At 43.0% G+C, this 17,507-nt stretch overlaps 1 protein-coding gene across 3 annotated transcripts in view; it reads left to right on the top strand.

The window, feature by feature from the left end:
* The window catches only part of anos1b (anosmin 1b), a 56,919-nt gene that overhangs the window by 34,151 nt on the left and 5,261 nt on the right, over window positions 1-17,507 (top strand). The window contains exons 3-13 of one of the 3 annotated variants that reach the window (XM_082510646.1): window positions 1,713-1,775; window positions 2,423-2,627; window positions 2,902-3,086; window positions 4,785-4,914; window positions 8,501-8,588; window positions 9,116-9,359; window positions 13,953-14,091; window positions 15,876-16,130; window positions 16,511-16,605; window positions 16,938-17,106; window positions 17,317-17,507. The exon at window positions 17,317-17,507 is cut by the window's right edge and continues 42 nt beyond it. In XM_082510646.1, the coding sequence (XP_082366772.1) occupies window positions 1,713-1,775; window positions 2,423-2,627; window positions 2,902-3,086; window positions 4,785-4,914; window positions 8,501-8,588; window positions 9,116-9,359; window positions 13,953-14,091; window positions 15,876-16,130; window positions 16,511-16,605; window positions 16,938-17,106; window positions 17,317-17,507 (1,764 nt within the window). Of the gene's footprint in view, window positions 1-1,712; window positions 1,776-2,419; window positions 2,628-2,901; window positions 3,087-4,784; window positions 4,915-8,500; window positions 8,589-9,115; window positions 9,360-13,952; window positions 14,092-15,875; window positions 16,131-16,510; window positions 16,606-16,937; window positions 17,107-17,316 lie in introns of all 3 variants that reach the window. The other 2 variants (XM_082510647.1, XM_082510645.1) reach the window with 2 other exon arrangements.

Here is a 17,507-nt window from a genome sequence, read left to right as displayed (position 1 = left end):
AAACATGTTTTTGAGCAATTTATTAAAAACAACTGTTAAACTGAAACAGGCTGATCTACAGCTGATCAACAGTTTAGGACCACTTGCCTTTAAAAGGTGAATCTGTGGATTCATTGTCCTTTTCTGTCAAGTAGTCACACTTTCATGATGGCAAAGGCAAAAACTTTCCCTTTTTTAAACGTGATCGGGTTGTTGAACTGCATGAGCAGGATCTCTCACAGCACGCCATCGCTGCTGAGGTGGGACGCCGTAAGATGGTCATTTGGAATTTCTTAAATGATCCTGAGGGTTATGGAACAAAAGCTCAAGTGGAAGATGCAAAAAATGTCACCAGCACTGAGCCGAAGCATCCAATCGGCTGTCCGTCAAGACACTGGACGATCCTCGACCCAAATTAAGGCCGTTTCTGGTGCCGACTGCAGCCCCATAACCATCAGACGCATCTGAGACTAAAGGGCTTCAAAAACACAAAAATGTCTTCAAAGGCCTCGTCTCCTTGAACGCCACAGAACTGACCATTTGGACTTTGCAAGCGAGCACCAAGCATGGGACACTGAAAGGTGGAAGAAAGTTTTATTCTCTAACGAGAACAAATGTAACCTTGATGGTCCTGATGGTTTCCAACGTTACCAGCATGACAAGCAGATCCCACCTGAGATGTTTTCTACGCTCCACAGTGGAGGGGGCGCCATAATGATCTGGGGTGCTTTTTCCTTCAGTGGAACAACGGAGCTTCAGGAGGTGCAGGGGCTTCAAACGGCAGCTGGCTGTGTCCAGATGTTGCAAAGAGCATCCCTCATGACTGAGGGCCCTCATCTTTGTGGTAACGACTGGGTTATTCAACAGGACAACACTACAGTAAATATCGCCATAAAGGACAAGGCACTTCTTCCAGGAGAGTAACATCACTCTTTTGGACCATCCTGCATGTTCCCCTGATATAAATCCAATTGAGAACCTTTGGGGATGGATGGCAAGGGAAGTTTACAGAAATGGACAACAGTTCCAGACAGTAGACGCCCTTCCCCTTTCTTCTTGTTGCATATTGAAGCTCTACTTGGAACCTTGTTAAGATCCAACCATGCAAAACGATGCATTTTTTGCCATTTTAAACTTTTGATTGAGACTACATATACACACAAAGGATAACGAACGGGAACGGGTCACAGGTGGGAACACAGCTGACACTAATCAGATTGACACACGAGTTAGAGACTATGAAACTAACAACAAGATGGAGACATGCAAACTTGACACGAGGACTAGGAGACACAAAACACGAGGGGATAAGAGATAAACAGATACGAAGACAAGAGTGACTAAACATGAAACGTGGAACACGGGGGAGGCGGAAAAAGAAACATAAAGGCTGGATGACAAAACCAAGATCAGAATATACAAATACTACACAATGCAGAGACACAACAATAAGAACCAAAACCAGGAACGTCAGCTGAACTTTAGAATATTAAATAAACCAGAATCAAATGGTCCAAATACATAAACCCTGCATCACGGAAACATTACAGATGTTTAATTTGAATCTTTACAGGTGTTAGCAGGTTCGATTTGGATGGAGCCTCCAGCTTTTGTGCTGAGCAGGAATCTACATGAATGTGCTAAAATGCTGAAATGTGCCTCGTGCATATTTTCTTATTTTATTAATTTTTTGTTTTTTTCTGTTTTCTTCCTTTGTGTTGGGTTATGTGTAGTGCCTTCAGCCATGCAAAGAACTGTGGGAAACCAGGAAGGTGGCATCTCCAAAGTCTTGCGAGGTAAGACGGAAACAGTGCGTGGCGTTTTTGTGCTCTTGTGCAAGTCTCGGCAGCCTCGGTGGCATTGTCGTTCTTTGCAGACGCACGCTTTTGTTGGCACCACAAAGCTGTTTTGACCTTGTGCAATAAATGAGCGTTTGTGTGTGTTTTTATAAAGCTTTGTGCACTTCTAGTATACATAGGACACTGTGCAACAGTTTTATGTGCATTTTGTGTGAGTGTGTGTGGCCTGTTTATTTGTAAAGCCGGTTTCTGTGGCTTTCTGAGAGATTAGTTTTTCATCACAATAGCTGAAGCGTGTTACTCGCGGGATGGCTGATTGGCTCGCTGGTTATGAACACAGGGTAATTCAGAGCTATTAGTGAAAGCTTGTGTTTACATTTTCCTGATCTACAGCTGTCTGCACAAACAGAGAAATGCGCACATGCACGCACACGCATGCACACGCATGCACACGCATGCACAAGCACACACATGTAGCTTTTTGGACCAGCCTTTAAACAGACAGTAGGAGTATACCACAGGAAGCGCTTTCACCCTTACTGTGTGTTTTTGTGGCCTCGTGTGTGTTCCTATACACTGTGTGTTATTTCTGTGATGTGTCAACTGTAATAATAATTACACCCACCGTGCTTTACTCTCAGAAGCAGACAGAGTGTGTGACAAGCAGGGAGTTTCTGGCCTCGTTAAGGTCGTCTCGTCAGGGAGACTGCCCTCCGCCTCAGCGAGCCACAGGATTTGCCGCGGCCTGCGTGGAGAGCTGCTCGTCAGACCAGCACTGCCCCTCCCCCAGGAAGTGCTGCTCCAATAGCTGTGGACATACTTGCCAAGCCCCAGCCAATCTGTACAAAGGTAAAGGCAACTTTTGGAGTTTGTGTGAAGCATAATGTGGTAGCTGTTACTGATCGTCCTATCAAGTGGTTTTGATAGATAGACTGTAAATGAGTAATTAGACCCCAGACTTAATAAGGCAAAATGCATCATAGTGTGTGTCTAAGTCGTCCCGGGAACTCCCATAACTGTCCAAATGTTTCTGTGTCATCTAATTGTAATGTCAGTATGTTACTAGTCAAGTGAGTTATACTGATATGTAACAACTAGCTTGTAACCTGGTCTGTCCTCGCAGGTGTCCCTCTGAAGCCTCGAAGAGACATTAGCTTTTTGGAGGACTCGGAGGGTCGTGTGAAGGTGATGTGGGTGTCGAAGTTCAATGTCAGCGTGGAGCCCGTCGTTTACATACTCCAGTCCCGCTGGAACATCGGCATTCACCCCAGTGAAGACCACGCCTCTCCATGGGCTACTGTAGCCATGGTAAATGGTTAATAGTCACTTTCCATGTGCTAATTAAGTAGTGAGAAAAACTGATATTTACATAACAATTAAGAAGTAAACTTATCATAGACTAAGGAGGGGACTTGTCCTAATAATAGCCTTATGTTTGTGTCTGTTATTGGGGGTTGTTACATGATGTGATGATTATTGATGATTATTTGGGACAGTTGTAGAGTCATTCGGCTGTGAAACTGGCTCCCTGTGCCTTTAAAAGTGGAGCCGCCCCACAAAGTTTGTAACATATCTTTACCTCATAACTCTCAATTTGCCTTGAATGATGAAACTTCTCAGCTATGGAGATGGATGTTAGACTTAGTTTCCACCTCATCAGTCTGCTGCCTTGCTGTCTAAACCTCTCCACCCCAGTCAGTCTCCCATTCTGCCAGGGTAAACGCTGTGTGTGTGTGTGTGTGTGTGTGTGTGTGTGTGTGTGTGTGTGTGTGCGCGTCTGTGTGTGTGTGTGTGCGTCTGTGTGTGTGCGTCTGTGTGAGGTTAGGTAAATAAGCAGAGCTTAAAAAGGAACCACAGGCAGCCACAGTCATTCCACCGGCTGACTCTGAATGACTGAATGCTCATTATGGACTTAAATAGATGGCAGCTCGTGTCTTTGTGTGTGTGTGCGCGTGTGTGTGTGTGTCTGTGTGTGTGTGTGTGTGCGACTGTGGATGAGTAGATTTGAGCCGCAGCAGTTTGCACTGTCAAGGAGACAAAACAAATTAATCTTTAAAGATTTTAACCATAGTTTGGATAAACCGTTTCATTTCAACACTATCAGAGGAATTCCAGCCTGACAGTGTTTATCTGACATCATCTGACAGGATGTACAACTTTGTTTTTGCAGCTGAACACTCAAAAATCCTTCCTGAAAGAAGTCATTTTCTGCTTTTGATTAGAATCGTATTAGAGAGGTGTTTAGGAGGATGCAGTTTGTGTCGTGTCATTTAATTAGCCCACCTTAATTCATATAAATGAGAAGAACAACATCAGTCTGTCAGGGGTTAACCAAAGCTAACCAAAGGCCAACACGGGAATTTATCTTATCCAGGTAACATCGGTGTTATCGCTGGGGTCAAAGATACCTCACACAGCTGCAGACAAAGCAGCTGATTATCCTGATTGCCAGTGTTAGAGTGCGAGAACCCAGATAACAGGAGGATACCCGGGGTATGCTGAATTCATATTACAGGGCCCAGCTGCCCATGCATGCAGTTGCAAGAGACCCACCGCTCTTTTTAAAACTTATGAGTGTTAAACTAGTTCAGTGAATATTCTCTTTTTTAAACAAAAGCCTATTTTTCAAGATTTAAAGGTCTGTAATAGTGAGTGTTTTAAAAAATAGTTTTAAATGATTCCTCTAACTCGCACAGACACTAGGAGTAAAGAAAAAGATCAATCAATATTAGCCTTGACTGTTTTTCCTCTGAAAATGATCCCCTGTGTATGTTTGCCTGTCTGACTCCATGATGTTGGGGATCAGAGCTCTGTGGGGATCATATCGTCACTTGCAGAACTCATATAGTCCTCATGCCTCTTGATGTATTTCTTGGTCTGTTGTTATGCTGCAGAATGATTTTGGAGCCAATCTGATATCTTCCTGGTGAGGTGTAAGCACTGCCCTGTATGTCTTAAAATATAAAAACCTAGCCTGCGTATTGTGCCATGCGTTTGTGTGTTTAGACACTCTCTGAAGATGCGATTCTGTCAGATCTGAGACCTCAGCGTTGGTACCAGTTTAGAGTGGCAGCCATCAACAGCCACGGCAGCAGAGGTTTCACCACACCCAGCAAACACTACATCTCCAGTAAAGGTAAGCACACATACTTCGTTTTTTATGAGCGTCTCAAAGTGAGTGATGATGCCTCTGCATGTTGCCATAAGCTAGCGGTGAATTTTGATATTCTGTCATGAGACACTGAGCAAAACACAGATCCTTGCACTCATTTTTTGTCATTTTATGAGAGATATTACACATCCCGCAGGAGGAGTCAGAAAGTCAGGATGTTTTCCTTCCTCTCCCTTTCTGTGCTCTTTCTGTCGTTCACGCAGAGTTGATGGATAAGGTAAAAAACTGTCAGGCAGTCTATAAAACACAAGCAGGAAACCGAAATGTACACAAGTGTGCACACATGCATGCATTTACACAAAGCGTAAGGACTCGCTCCGTTGGTTTGATGCCAGAGTGAAGTCCCTGATGTAGGTCTGAGAGACTGGGTGAAAGTGAGAGTAAGACAAGCGCACACACACACACGAACGCACACACTGTAGGAGGTATTAGCTGTAATGCTTAGCAGACTTAGGTCATACTGGTATTTTGCCAGGATTGGCTAGTGATATGAATTCACTGCCAGGATTGGCTAGAGCATGTTTGAATGTGAATAATGACTTCAGGTTGGACGGAGCTGTGGAAAAAGGTTCTTTATCAGTTGAACACTTAAGGGAGATTATGAAGAGCAGTGTGAGATAGCATTTTCCACCTCTCAGACGAAATTTTTATAAACATTTCAACCTGTGCCGTGGCAAGCAGAGTGCAGGGTTTGTAAGCGGGGTTGTAGCTGGGCTTTACAGAAGATATTTGCAGGTAGAACTGTGATAAAAGGCAAGTTCACGTATCGCTTTGTGGACACGACGAGCGAATCGCTGAGCGTGTGCAATAAATGCGAGAGAATGTGGATTTCATCAAATGCAGACGGGTCGATAATAAGATGCCCAATAATGTTAAGTTAAAAACGATTTTATTTCCTGCACTCTGCTCAAATTGTCCGCACTCTGAAACCGAAAAGGAGAGGAAACTTTCCAACAGGATATTGGATCGACTGGTGCTGAGATTTGTGAGGTCGGCCCCTCTACGACCCAGAATACCCTCTTTGCAAAGGTGTTGCAGAAGCTTAACACCAGCTGAACTCTGCTGCTGGCAGCCAGCTAAACAGGCTTAGCGTACTGCTTAGTGTTTTATGAGGGCGTTATATTTGGGACTATTTGCTGGGAAGAGTAGCTTCCTGAATTCTCTGTAGATGGCTTACTTTTGTATGAAATGACCTTCAGAGGTGCTAATTGTTTTGTTTTTTTTGGTAAATCAGACAGAACCAGGTTAGCTTTTCAAGCTAGATTTATGCTCTGCTAAGTTAACTGGCTTTAAGAAGTTACTCCTCTAAGTCACCATCACATGGTGTAGTTTACAGACATGGTATTAATGCAAAGCAAACCTAACAGGCTGTTTCCTACAGAAAAAGTAATTAAATAAGGGTGATCAGTCTTCAAAATCCATATCTGTGCAAGCAAGAGGCAATAGCTCAGTGTCGAAATGTTGAGTTCTTCTTCTGTGACACGGTGTGTGTTTGTGAGTGTATTTTGAGAACCAGGGTTAAAGGTTAGAGCCACATTTGAACATTTCAAATACCATCAGATGGCAGCCAGAGTCTTGTTTCTACCTCATTAGTCTGATTAGTCAGAGGTTGGAGGTCAGGGGTCACAAATCCGGAAGCTGGCAGATGTTAAGAGGGTTGTGCTTTCTGCACGGTGACCTGACGCTAACCAGAGTGAAACTTGGAAACCGCTTTACATCTTGTTAAAATGTTGGTGTTACGTGGGACCTGCCAGTAGTAATCACGAAGGGATATTTGGATCAGAAAAGTAATCTTGGTGTCTTCACTTTATGACATAAAACATTAGTTCATTGAGAGTGATGGGAAAAGCCCTCAGAGAAGAACATGTTTTGATTCTCATCTGGCAATTACTGCTGGCACTGAGATGTAACACAAAACACCACGTATGCATACACACAAGCAGTCCTGGTCATGGAGTTTCCAGTGTTTTGCCCCAACTTTGATCTTTGCATTTAGGTCAGCCAAGCACAGCCTGGGGCTGTGGGAGGCCTGCCATGGGGGATGTAGTTCTAATCAGATGCATTTTGTAGTTTTAATCAAATACAGGATCAGGGATTTTGGGCTCTAATGAGATACAGAGTCACTGTTGAAAGACTCATACGGTTACCAGCAGTGATGGCCTTTGGTCTGTGTTGTGGCAGCTATTGAAAAGGACGTTAGGTTTCTCCAGTATCACCCACCTTTGATGCTTTAAATCTAATTGGCTCTGTAGACTTGAATCAAACCAAGAGGAAATGTGCTTTTAGCCCCGAGAAAAAGAAAGTCAAGCTGGTAAAAGGTCTTTGTTGCAAAGGACTCACTCCTCTCCTCTTCCCTTTTGTTGATATCAAAAGTTTGGCAGAATTTAAATTGCAAAAGTGTCAACTTTAGACACAAATTACACAAAGAAATTAACAGGTTTTAACACCCAGCAACAAAAATTAAGCCTTTAGCTTGTACTGTGCTATTTTTCCTTTTTTTGCCAAAGAGAAAACACAATGTGCAATGTTACCTTTTTTAACATTAATTTGGCGTTAAATAAAAATCACAGTTTGTCTTTTTGGATGTTCCACTGTCCAAATTTGATGTCTGGAAACATAAAACTTCAAGGGCTGTGAGTGAAACGAAGCAAGAGATAGATTGTGTGCAGTAGTTAAACTTTAACAGTTAATATAGAAAAATGAAAACAAATTTATAGATTCTGGGGTTTTAATCAGAAGAAAAAAAATTAAATTTTATGATTTTTTTTAGACAATTAATAGTTGTAAAAAAGAAATACATGAACAAATATAGAATTTTTTTAAGGTGTCCTATGGGAATCTTTAAATAAACTAATGTCTTTTTAATAAGAGCTAAAGGATTTTGGTTAAGAAAACAAAAGGTCCTTTGAGTAATCTGACATTATTTTATGTAATTCTACTTAAATAGTAACATGTTAAGTCAGTGACAGTGTTAACCAAGGTGTTGTGTCCATAGCAGTCTATTGTTGCTGAAGAACAGGCAGGCTTCAGCAAAACCCCTACAGAAAAAAACCCTATGAGCAGCACTTTGGCGACAGTGGGAAGGAAAAACTCCCTTTTAACGGGAAGAAACCTCCGGCAGAACCAGGCTCAGGGAGGGGCGGGGCCATCTGCTGTGATTGGCTGGGGGGACCACTAACATTGTTTGAGTCATCAAACGACTGGATGACAAGCCCACAGGCGCCGTTCTCATGAATGGAAACACAGGCAGCTGGTTTGGTCCTACAGCTGAACTCCCCCTGGATTATCTGCTCTCACCCACCCTCTCTTACACACACCAGGAGAGAGCTGACAAGGTAGGCAGAGAAAGAGATGGGAGGACAACATCCAAGAGTGGACAGGCAGAGTCCCAGAGAGCTGTGGAGGACAGAGAGAACTGGAGAAGGGTGATGGCCTTGTCTTCACTGGGACCCCAGCGACTTCAGCAGAGGTCAGGGGTCAAGTGAAGTGAAAGAAAAAAGAACTGCAACATTGCCTAACTATATGTTTTTCTTTCTGTGTCTCTATGCAGACCCTTCGCCCCCAGAACCGCCCACGAATGTCAGAGTGAGCAACCAGACACTGAATAGGACACAATCAGCGTCCCAGTTCACAGAAAGGTATCTAAAAAGCTATGTCAGTGAAGGATTATCAGATGCATCATTTTATATATAATCTTTAAAATACATCTATTTACCATTGCAGCTGGGAAATCAGTCATAAACTGTGGTCAGCCCTATAAAACACGTCTTCTGTTGTGTGATTGTGTATATGAGCTGAAATTACAGTTTGCCCTTGTTCAATTACATCCTTCGGTGTCTTCTCTATTTTTCATTCTGCAAAACAAGGTCATTTAAAGTTCAGACCATGGCTTGGATCAACAGCGATATTCCAATAACATTTAATAACAGAGGTGATGACTTAAATTGTAGCTTCTGTTCAGCATGATATAAAGTGTCTGAGCCTCGTCTATACATACAGGGAGTAAATAGAGATTAGATAGAGATTGTAAACCCGATGCTGAAAGCAGCTGACAAACAAGCAGAGAATCATTTTCACTGTTAGGGAAGCGCTGCACTTTTTGCTTCTTCCTTAATGGGACTGTTTACACTTACGCCGTAACGTTGCATAAATTTTGCCTCCTAAGGTCGATGGAGAGTGGCGTCACAGTGGCGGTCTTATTACGCTGGGAGCCCCCCAAGGAAGGAGACCTCCCTGTGCACAACTACCGAATCACCTGGATGTCTCGCCATACGCACGCAGCACAAAAACACAAACACACGCTGCAAGCGCACACGCATACAGTAGCCAGTAACACGCACGCACGACCTGCACAGTCACGCACACCAGCACAGGGTAGGAAGGAGAGCAACAGCAGAGTGACTCAGGGGGTAAGTCAACTTTCTACAAGCTTAATTATACCAAATAAAAAATGTGGTCATTTATCTTGTTTCTTTGCTTAGAATATTTCAAGAACATAAACATATAGTAAGTGGACGTTGAAACGTTTCAGTTTCAATTTTCATGATGTTTCAAGATATATCTGTTTTCTTAAGGCTCTGAAAAAGGTGAAAAAGAAAGTGCACTCTTTCAAATATAACGTTTCACATTTCATAATAAGGTAAATCCAACCTCAGCAGTATGTAGGTACTTACTGTCTTAACAGAAACTGAGAGCACTCAGGTGCTGCTATTCAATTCAGTTCAACTCATTTTTATTTTTATTTATACACTGGCAAATCACAACAACAGTTGCCTTTATATTGTAAGGTAAAGACCCTACAGTTATACAAAGAAAACAGAGAAAACACCAACAATTAGATTAAATCGTGGGCCATCGTGGCTCAAGAGTTGGCAGTTCGTCTTGTAATCAGAAGGTTGCCGGTTCGATCCCCGGCTCCGACAGTCTTGGTCGTTGTGTGCTTGGGCAAGACACTTCCCGTTGCCTACTGGTGGTGGTCAGAGGGCCCGGTGGCGCCAGTGTCCGGCAGCCTCGCCTCTGTCAGTGCGCCCCAGGGTGGCTGTGGCTACAATGTAGCTGCCATCACCAGTGTGTGAATGTGTGAATGTAGTGTAAAGTGCTTTGGGGTCCATAGGGACTGAGTAAAGCGCTATACAAATACAGGCAATTTACCATTTTAAACCCCTGTGACCAAGCTTTTTGGTGACAGTGGGAAGGAAAAACTCCCTTTTAACAGGAAGAAACCTCCAGCAGGGAGGGGCAGCAATCTGCCACGACCTGTTGGGGTGAGGGGGGGGAAGACAGGACAAAGGCACACTGTGGAAGAGAGCCAGAGATGCTAATAAAATACGCTTGATTAACTAATCATCAGCATGAGTGAGCACCTCTGTGAAAGCAGAAGTCTGTTGGTTTGGAGCATTCAGGTGTGTGTTAACACAATGCCAAAGAGGAAAGAAAAGCCATGATCTTAGAGAAGTGATGGTTGGAACAAGGGCTATAAGGTCATTTCCAAACAATTGAAAGTCCATTTCTCTACAGTGAGAAAGATTATTCACAAGACAAAAACATTCAAGATAGCTGCCAGTGTTCCCATGAATAGACACTTACGTCCCAGCAAAATCACTCCAAGGTCAGAGTGTGCAGTGTTCACAGGAACTACAAACCCTACATGTCAGACTATACACGTCTAAGTTGACATGTTAAATGTTAAAGTTCATGGCAATGCAATTAGAAAAAGACTGAACATGTGTAGCTTGTTTGGAAGTGCTATCAGGAAAAGGCTGCAAGCTTAGGTTTGCAAAATTGCATCGGAACAAATCCCAAGACTTCAGGAACGATGCCGTTTGGACAGACAAGACAAAAATGGAAAAGTTTGTCTGCGATACATTGCACCATTTTTAGCAAAAACCGAACACAGCATGTGGGCACAAACGCCTCATACCAACTGTCAAGCAGGTTGGTGGAGGGGTGACGATTTAGGCTTGTTGTGCAGCCACAGGACTTGGGCCCCTCACAGTCATTAAGTTGACCATGAACTCCTCTGTACACAAAAATATTCTCAAGTCAGATTTGCCTGACAGCTAAAACTTGGCCTAAAGTGGGTCATGGAACAAGACAGTGACACCATATTGGCCACGATAGATTTGCTGAAAAAAAAGAGTGGAGTGTTGCAATGGCTTAGTCAAAGTCTAGACCTTATTGAAGTTCGGTGACGGGACCTTGAGACAGTTATGCATAAACAAATGGCTGCATTTCATTCATCTGCAATAACAGATGGATGGGACTTTCTTTTCTGCAAAGTTGGCTTTGTAAGTAAGAAAATTGTAAAATCAGTTAATAAGATCAATATTCTATTTTCACTACCTCAAACTCCTATTTATTGTGTATCATGTGAGCAACCACCTTTCAGTACAGTGTCATTAACCAGTGGCAGCAGATGGCCCCGCCCCTCCCTGAGCCTGGTGCTGCCGGAGGTTTCTTCCTGCTAAAAGGGAGTTTTTCCTTCCCACTGTCGCCAAAGTGCTTGCTCATAGAGGGTCATATGATTGCTGGGTTTTTCTCTGTATGTATTATTGTAGGATCTACCTTACAGTATAAAGCGCCTTGAGGCAACTGTTGTTGTGATTTGGTGCTATATAAATAAAATTGAATTGAATAGGAATAAGATGTAGGACATATATTATATATTTCCTGTGAAGTATAACAGCGCACAATAACACCACATACCCTGAATACACAAGCGGTGTAGCTGCACACGAGAGGTTTTATTATGCCTGTAAAGACACGCACCTTACACACACACACACACACACACACACACACACACACACACACACACACAGGTTTTCATATATTTGTGGGGACATCTAATTGATATAATGCTTTCCCTAGCCCCTTGTCCAACCCAAAAATGAATGCCTAACCCTAACCCTTACCCTAAACCTATCCATAACCTAATTGTAACCCTTTCACTAAAACCGCATTGTGAGTCTCTACCTCAGGTGAGGTAATGCACAAATTTCCCCGCCGTGGGATCAGTAAAGTCTTAGCTTAAAAATGCCTTCAAACTTGTGGGGACCAGGATTTTGTCCCCATAAGGACTGTTGGTCCCCACAAGTGTAGTAAACGTTGTTTATTTGGTCCCCACAATAATATGTAAACACGTAAACACACACACACGGTCCTCGTTGTGATTGCTATGGTGGTTTTACAGGCCTGTGCAGTAAAATCTTAAACACTTAAACTTAAACAGGATTTGATTCAGCTACTGTGCTGGAGTAGCAAACTTTGACAACTCATAAAAACCCATTATGTACTCCGCATGTCTGAGGTGTAGCGTTACAAACATTAACAGGACTTTGAATCATCCTTCAAATGACACAATGTGCATCTTAATTCAAGATGTGGATTCAAATAATGAGCCATTAAAAAAAACATGCTCTTCTTTATCTTTGTTAAATATGTTTGTGAAACGTTTCCACCAAAATTGATAAAGCTCCAATGTATAGATGCTAAAAACGATCTGTACTCATGTGGTGCAAGAATGAAATGCAAAGAATGATGGGATATGAAGTCAGTTTACAAAGTAACACATTGCTGTTTTGTTGCTTAATTCAGTGACTTCTAACTTGTGAAAGATTTTTTAAAATGTACTGTTTAAATTATATTTAATGCAGCCGTAATACTTAAAGGGGAGGATTTTCTTATCCTGATTATAGGAATGATGATGATGATGATGAAATACGCTTATGATGCAGTTAAGTCCAGTCAGCAGTACCAAAATACCCATAATCACAGTAAATAACACAGATATTACAGCTTTGACGTAACAGGTATGGTAGCCTGTGCACTGACTGAACATTTTTTCCTCCAAATGGTAAACACAATCAAAGTACTTGTACGAGACTCTTCAGCTTTAGATGCTCTTTTTGAAGTACAATGTTAACATTTACTTCAGACAAAAAGCTCAAGCATAAACATCAAAGTGCGGCAAACTCATATGGACGTAGCTATGCTAAATAGTGATGGCGATCCCAGACTGATCCTGGTGGAGCCATTTATCTGTAGTCTGGTCCTCTGTTCTGCTTGGCTGGGAGGTCTGGAATTTAAATGAGCCCCCCCTAACTAGTGTTTCCTACTTGCAGCTGCATCTACAAACACACACACATACACACAAATCAGAATCACAACAGGTAGGTAATACCCAGAACAACATAGCTAACATAGCTATGTTGTGTGAAACTTTTCATATCACAGAAAGCAGTCTGCGAGCACAATATGTTGTATTCCCAGGATTGGGATAAAACACATATCCTGTCAATCAGGAATTTCTGCAGGAGTGGAGAAAGCTAGCATTTAAGCCTCGTGGTAAAGTGGGGAATTCAGAGGAAGCACTCGAATGTGAAAAAAACCTCTGCTGTATCAGTGCTTTTAAATATATAGTTCATTGCTTTCTTACATGTAATGTCGACTGACATTATCCCAAACGTCTCTCGCTCTATCCGCTACACAAACGACACACGTAGACACACACACACACAGCTGTACAAGGCATATGTTTTGTCTATCTCGAAGGTAATGGAAATCCTTTTACCCCACTTTGTGTGCAGGAAGCACACACACACACAGATTTATCATGCGATCATCTCTTTGTTGTGACTAGTACCAGTCCACGCAGACAAACAGACCTGATTGACTGAGAGCCTGTTAACGAGCTGTCAGTCAAACAGCAGGCTAATGCAGAACAGGCCTGGACTGTCAGTCCTGCGGAGGGACGATGGAGACAACTGGGGTTTCTATGGCGATGATGCTGACGACGTATCAAAGTTAGCAGGTTTTCATGGACCTCGTCTGCAGCAGACGTATCATTAGTGTTTTTGTCACTCTTTACGTGATCCCTGTCCAGATTTAGCTAGTAAATCTGCATCAGTACAGACTGATAAATTGCTAATGTGTTGGACTACACGTGCAAAAAAAAGACAAATTCCATCTCTATAATCATTCTTTCTATTCCTGTCTTTTAGGCGCAGTGTGAAGTGTGGCTGCACGGTCTACCGCCTGCGACTTCCTACTTGCTCTCTGTCCAGACGGTGGCCTACTGGGGTCAGAAGAGACTGAAGAGTCCTAGAGCGCAGCTTGTCTTCACTACCATCCCTCATGCAGGTAATGAAAGCAAACAGCTGTCCTGTGGGGCCAGGTGATTTGACTTTACAGTTAAAATGCCAAGTATATTTCTTCAATGCAAAAAGAGTAAAATTGCACAGCGGGGTGGGGTTATGTGCAAGCGCCATCCTGGAGCCTCCAACTGTCAGCAAGAAAGCATATTTCCCAAAACGTCTGAAGCATTCATTGAATTTCAGTCAAGTATAAATGTGCTTTTTTTGTGGTGGGACTTGAGTGTGTGAGAGTGCATGGCAGCACCACTGCTTCTCACAGCTGTAGTTCATTTTCAGTAATTATTTCTAGGTGTAAATGTTTGTGCATTTGCATTACATGGTTTACCATAAATCCAAGCCATCTCTATCAACAGTTTGGATGATTACCATCGAGCCTTCAGTGGATTTTGGAGAGTTTTTGTCATGTGGAAATAAACATTGCAAATATAAGAGGTGCTAAATAAATGCAGCCTGTCATGGTCCTGGGCCATGTTGGCCCAGTGTTCTTAGTTTTCTTGTATGTTTGTATTTTGTTCCTTGCTTAGGCCATGTTTTCTGAGTTGCCCTGTTGTGTTGTTCCCTAAGTGTTTTCCCTTCATGGCTTTTACCCCCTGTGTGCCCTCTATGTATTTATGAGCCCTCGTCTCCCTTTGTGGTTGTTTCATGTTTCCCCAGCCCGTTATGTCTGTGTTTTCCCCGTGCTCTCTCTCCTCCTGTCTGAACCTCTGTGCACTTCCTGTTTACTTTGTGACTCTCACGCCCGTACATGTCATGTTCAGTTCACCCCGCCCTGTCTCGTTATGATTATCAGTGTCACCTGTGTTCCCCGTGTGTTCCCACTTTCCTCGTTAACCCTCTGTGTATTTCTGTCTGCGTCTCCCTCTGTTCAGCGTGACGTCGTCCCTCATGTTGTGTGGATCTTCCTGTGCCTTCCTGCGAATGTTAGTTTACTTTTTCCCAGTTAGTTCTGTATTTCCTGTATTCTGCCGTGCCAGCATTAAAGCTGTGTTCTTTAAGTTTATCCCCGTGTCTGTGAGTCTGCATCCTGGGTCCTTCTCCTGCCTGCCGCACAGCGATTCATGACACAGCCTTCCTGGCCAAGTTTAAACTTTAGTGTTGTTGCGATTCAGCAAGAAAGCCAGCAATTATTAGTTACTTATTTTGAATATGTCATTGCTAGCTTGTCATGAAATTAGCAAATACTGCTTATGCAGCACAGTCTACAGAAGCTGTTTGTTAGCAGAGCCATACGTTATTGAGTTAATGATTTTCCTGTAAGTTCAGGGCTGCTTCGTTTGCTGACTCTCGACATATTCTGTCTACATACAGCTGCGCTGTTGAAACACAGAGTACAGTGGAAAGTTGGTGATGTTAATGGTCTTCCAGGCAACAGAGGTATTTATAGGTGACCTATCGGGTCAGCTCAGCAGAGGATTATAGCCAGCTGCAGCTCTATTACCAAACCACATACAACTTTATATGGAACATGCTGCCATTCATAATTTGGGAGTATTAATATTTTTACATAGTCTCTGCGTATTAGCTGTTTGCTCATCGCTAATGAGGGTCAGTTAGGCCAGATAAAGCCAAGGAGTGTTTCCGCTAGCTACCAGCTGCAGTCTCATTACCAGTTTATGATATTTCTGCCACAGTATAGGTTCCATGTGCTGTGTAACAGGTCTGTATACACAAAACATGCACATGGTCAATATGTAATCCACAGAGACACACAAAAGTAAAGTTTTACGCTGAGTTCTTTTCCTCCGTCTCTTTCTCCGTCCTCTCGACCAGACTCGACCAAAGGCGACGATTTCTCCAATGAGCTCCCCTCTTCTTCCTCTTCCTCTTCATCCTCCCTTCCCTCTTCTCTTTCGATCTCTTCTTTCTCTCCTTCTTCCTCTGACCTCCCGGTTTCCTCCTCTCTCCCTCACCCCGAAACCCCTCTGAGCCCCGTTGCCCTTGAAAACCTGCGGCTGGAGGTCGCCGCCCCTCATTACCATAACAACCAGCTCCAGGTGAAGGTGTTCTGGAAGTGGCCTCAGCATGGTGAGTGGGTCTAGAAACACTAAACAACTGAACAAACTCCTGGTAAGAATATAAAAACATTCAACTTGAATAAGTCAGTCGGCTCGAAGCTTTATTATGTGATAGATAATCCCACAGGTCCACTATAGTAACTCGAATTAGCGTAAGCCGAGCCTTCCCGCCCCTGACTTTTAAGGCTTAATCAATTTCAAATGCATGATTTTGGTTTTTGCACTCGATTCCACTCACTGAAATGTTGAAGTCACAGATGAAACAGCAGTTAGTTCTTCAAATCAAGCTGATAACAAGTTAAAAAAGTTGACAAAAGAAGCATTGACTTTCCTATATCATTCATTTTTACACAAAAAGTAAACGTATCTCTTTGGTCTTTTCGCTAACAGTGAGACAGAGACACGCTGGCCCGTACATTTTGAGGTGGCGACCGCATACCTGCAGCACTAATGTGACAAGCATGGAGAGAACAACTACGGTGCAGGTATACGCACACGGGTGGGGGCTGATCTGTGCGTTTGTAACACTGTAAAGATGTGTTGTTATTCTGTAACTGCAACTATGTGTGTGTGCACGGATTAGACATCACATTTCATCACCATAACACAAATAAGTACATTTCTATGGTGCAGTACAGTTCAGTCTGTGTGTGTAGTTTCTGTCTCTAAGAAATACTCGATACACTTTTTATATTACAAGCTGCTTATGAGACACGTGTGGAGACAAGAATAGGGCTAAAATGTGTGTCAGTTTAAACTTTAACTATAAACATTTCCTTTTTTATCCTTAACTTGGCTTAATTTCCCCTCTCTCCAGGGCACTCATCACACCATCACAGGTTTGCTGTTTGCCTGTAAGTACCGGGTTGCTGTGGCGCTGAAAGCTGACCCACGGTCAGAGGCTGTTGCCTGGCTTACAACCCCGACTTGCTCCTCTGTCAGGGTCAGAGGAGGCAAAAGTTTGCTGTGCAACACTGAGAGTAGGGGTAACTATTTACAGATGTATTCGTGGTGTTCACTAATCCTTTTTTTAAATACCTTTTTGATGATCAGTTTGAATACAAGCACTGAAAAACCACAACATTCAAGTAGTTTTGCTAAACAGCCTTTTTTGCATTTAAGTAGTTGAATCAAACTCCTTAATTTAACCTGGTTTTAAATCATTCAGATAATGTTTTGGCTTTCCTTTGCATCAGAGCGCCTCCTGTCAGGCAGAAAGGTAGTACTGCGTCCAGAACGACTGACCGCAGACTTCCAACAGGTCAACGGTACTCTGCTCGCCACCTTTCGTTGGAGGTTGTCCCAGCACGCGCTTCACCCGACAGCTGTCGAGGGTTTCCAGTTTACCTGGACGCTTCAGTCAGAGGTTGCGGGGAAAGCCGATGGA

Source organism: Aulonocara stuartgranti (assembly GCF_965226115.1).
Source record: "Aulonocara stuartgranti genome assembly, chromosome: 17".
NCBI lineage: Eukaryota > Metazoa > Chordata > Actinopteri > Cichliformes > Cichlidae > Aulonocara > Aulonocara stuartgranti.
This window is presented reverse-complemented; position numbering and strand designations above follow the sequence as displayed.